At 50.8% G+C, this 3,866-nt stretch overlaps 1 protein-coding gene across 3 annotated transcripts in view; it reads left to right on the forward strand.

Moving 5' to 3' along the window:
* The first annotated feature begins 512 nt into the window (after positions 1-512).
* Positions 513-3,866, forward strand: part of Stim1 (stromal interaction molecule 1) — a 191,792-nt gene continuing 188,438 nt past the window's right edge. The window contains exons 1-2 of one of the 3 annotated variants that reach the window (XM_031387678.1): positions 513-981; positions 1,087-1,264. In XM_031387678.1, coding sequence (XP_031243538.1) covers positions 1,126-1,264 — 139 coding nt within the window. In that variant the 5' untranslated portion in view covers positions 513-981; positions 1,087-1,125. Of the gene's footprint in view, positions 1,265-3,866 lie in introns of all 3 variants that reach the window. The other 2 variants (XM_031387679.1, XM_031387680.1) reach the window with 2 other exon arrangements.

Consider the following 3,866-nt stretch of genomic DNA (forward strand, 5'->3'; position numbering starts at 1 on the left):
CGGGAGTTGGGGGCTGGGAGCGCGCCCCTGGGCCGAACCTAGCGGGACCATAGTCACCACCGGCGGCTCCGGGTCTGTCACCCTAGTGCGGGGTTTCAGTCCAACCTGGCTTTACAGTGGAGCCCGGAGAGCAGCCCTGCGGCGCGGAGATCCGGATAGGGCAGTAGCTGTCACTGTCGCTGCCACCGCCGCCGCAGGCCCGAGTTACCTGAGCAACTGCGTGTCAGGGGCCCGCCTGCGGGCGGGCGTTAGAGCCGGAGGCTGGGGTGCGCACGGCAGAGGCCGAGGCCCCATCCTTGTCGCGGGGCCGCGGTCCTGACAACCACCAGCGCAGCCCGGGTCCCCAAGAGACCCCGCCACTTGCGGGGGGCTCCGGCGGGCGGTCTCCAACAGGTTATTCCGGGATAAGCCGGCTCTGGGGCGGGCCCGGGCTTCGCTGGGGGCCGGGCGGCGCGGGGCGGGCCGGCGGTAGAGCACGCCCCCGCCCACTTCGGGCCCGCCCCGCGCCGCCCTCCCGCCCTCCCTGGAGCCGCTGTCCCGGGCCTGGCCCGCGCACGTCCGCCTGCTGCACCGGGGCACCAGGAGCCGCAGAGGTACGGGACCCGGCGGGGGCGCTGACCTCGGCCGGGAGTCTCAGGATCCCGGAGACATCCTTGTCTGCTGGGGCCTGTAGGTCGCACGCCGAAGCCCTAGCTGCTGAGGCTCACCGCTGGTCCGCGGGGCGAGGTCAGGTGCCCCCCTTCTCTCCTCCCTTCTCTCCCTCCCCCACCTCAGTGCGGGCGGGAGATTCTGCCCGCCTCCTCCCGCAGGGGTGCAGCAGGCTGCGGAGCTGACAGCGGCCCCGCAGCCACCCTGCTCACAACTCTCCGGAAGCAGCTAGAGCCGAGGCGGCCGCAGTCCCGGCGGACCTACAGTTGGACCGGAGACTCCGATCCTTCTGCGTCCAAACTTGGGGCACTTGACCTTCGGTTGTCGGAGGAGGTAAGCCCGCAGGTGGCTGGACAGCTGCGGCGCCGCGAGGGCTTCTTGCTTTGGAACCGTCGGCTGCACTCCCTGACTCTGGGATTTGCTTCTGGGATCCTTAAGGTGTCTACAGCAGGCGCATGTTGACTGAGACCTACCGTCATGGATGTGTGCGCCCGTCTTGCCCTGTGGCTTCTTTGGGGGCTCCTTCTGCATCAGGGCCAGAGTCTCAGCCATAGTCACAGTGAAAAGAATACAGGAGCTAGCTCCGGGGCGACTTCTGAAGAGTCTACCGAAGCAGGTAAAGAGGGCCTTGCGGCGGGCTGGACTGGGCTGGGGGCATGATTGACTCAAGACTGAGTGGCCCGAAGTGGGCAAGTTGGAATCTCCGTACACGTGAGATACACCGTAGGTAGCACTGTGTAGTTTCAGTAGTCCAACAAGTTCTTTCGTGTAGTAGTCATGCTTAATGTTAGTATTTCCCCTGAGCAACTTTCCTTATCCCTCCTTCGGATGGTAGTGAAAAGCCTCTTGGGGACACCTTGACTTTTTAGATCAGTAAGGTTGAGGCCCCATTCAGGACTTCTTGGCCGGAAGAGTGGCTTTCTCAGATGTTAAAATTGCTTTTAGCCAGTTTTATCACTTGAGGTATAAGGGGGTGGGTGGCAGTGGTGGGTTGAGGCCACTCGGGATGGGCAGGGAAGATCAGGGCAGGGCTGGGTCTGTTTTTCTACAGCTTGGTGTTCAGGTGTGCCTTTTTGTTCTAACCACCGTGAGAACCGTACGTAGTCCCTCCTTTCCCTTAGGAAATCTGTCTTTTGCTTGTGCCCATGTGAAATATCAAAGCAAGTCCTTAGATGGAATCCTGTTTACCACTAGGGACTTAAATGGCCCTTTCTTGACTTCTTGGTAATAAAAAAATCCTGGGACCACTTGTTGACTTAATCTGTTTCTTCTGACTAATGAGAGTAAGGATTCCATGTTATTATTTTTTATCTATCCTTATTTTCCCTGTGTACTTTCGGAGCTCTATTCAGCAGCAGTAGCTGTGGCCAATCCTTTTGCAGTAGAAAGGAACCTTTAAAAAAATACAATTAATTTACACAAAGCTTAGAAGCTCACCAGTTCTCTTTTTCTGTTTCTCATACCCCATCACTACGATTTGCCTCAGACTGTAGCCTGAAGGGTTGGGGCAGAAGAATAATTGGGGTGTTTGAGGATAGGCAAGTTCAGTGAGGGGATGTCTCCGTGGGTATCTGCTGATACAAGTAGGTAAAGAATATAAATCATGGTGGGTGAAGTGTTTTATGGATTGCATTAGTGATAGACTTTTTCTTGGGCTGCCCTCTCTCAGCTTTCTTGACTTGGTTGTCTGAAATTTGTAGGGCTGATTTGTAGATGAGGCCAGGGCTGTCCCTGTACAAGCATGGAGTTAGGGCTGTTTTTTTTTTTTTTAAAGATTTATTTATTTATTATATGTAAGTACATTGTAGCTGTCTTCAGACACTCCAGAAGAGGGTGTTAGATTTGTTATGGGTGGTTGTGAGCCACCATGTGGGTGCTGGGATTTGAACTCAGGACCTTCAGAAGAGCAGTCAGTGCTCTTAACCACTGAGCCATCTCTCCAGCCCCAGGAGTTATTAGGGCTGTTGCTTTTAGGATTCTGCATTTCCATAGGAAATCTCCTAGGCCTCTGAAACTTAGCTTAATTTTTTTTCCCCCATTGGGCTATGAAGGGAAAAAAATTGGTTGAACTGTGAGTTTACTCTGAGTAGCATTTCTGCAGTCCTAGTGACAGACATCTTGGTTTATAATTGATAATTTATCCTCTTGTTTTCACTTCAGAATATGTGTGTATGGCATAAAATCAATCTTTCTGAGAGCTGTTTGATATGTTTGATCTAAACTAAAAGGATGCAGCTTTGAGTTTCAGGCTTTAGCAAGCCTTTAGGAAGTTGACTGTTGGTCCTCTCTCTTTCTCTCTCTCTCTCTCTCTCTCTCTCTCTCTCTCTCTCTGTGTGTGTGTGTGTGTGTGTGTGTATGTGCATGTGTGTGTGTTTTGCCTAAGGTAGAGAAGCATTCCAGCATTCTTCAGGAATACCTCATGATGAGTTTATGGAGACATTCCTCATTCCTCATACATCCTATTTTAGAGGACTGACTATTCAGATTATGCCATAAAGGCCTCTCTTTTCATCTTTATTTCCTTAGTTCAGAAATTAGCTTCCATCATTGTAGTAACTATATTCCAGGGAGGAAAGTCTCAGAGACTCTGTGTGTTAGGAATGCTTATCATTTTTATGGGAATGTGGGTGTCCTTCCTACCTGTATTGTTTTGGTAGCTTGTCTCCTTTGGTCACTGTGGAACTTTGGCTCAGGCAGGGACTTTTTTTTTTTTTTTAGAAGTGGCTTATACCCTAGATTCTGCAAAGGGTTTGGGGAGAAACTGTTGATATAGCTAGGACTCGTGCAATCTTTCCAAGCCTTCTGTGTTCACAGAACACATGAGTTTTACTTGCTGTTAAAGCTACCCCTACTATACTGTTCTTTCTTCCTCTCCCTCTCCTACTCCCTCACCCCTCTGTCTCTCTCTCTCCCTGTCTTTCTCTTTCTTTAGACATAGTAGCCTAGGTTGATCTTAAACTTAAAATGTAGTTGAAGCTGGTCTTGAATTCTTGATCTTCCTGCTTCTACTACTCAAGGGCTGGACTATAGGCCACAAGACACCATACCTTGCTAGGTATCATTTTCCTCAGCAAGATTCAACATAACTGGTAGACTTGTTTGCTCTGTACAGCTTGTATTTTACATTTACATGGCTTATTCTGCAAAGCCTCAAAATAGCCCTATTAAAATTCAGGGAATATAATACATCTTTTTTTTTTTTTTTTTTTTTTTTTTTT

This window comes from Mastomys coucha, unplaced genomic scaffold (assembly GCF_008632895.1).
Source record: "Mastomys coucha isolate ucsf_1 unplaced genomic scaffold, UCSF_Mcou_1 pScaffold21, whole genome shotgun sequence".
NCBI lineage: Eukaryota > Metazoa > Chordata > Mammalia > Rodentia > Muridae > Mastomys > Mastomys coucha.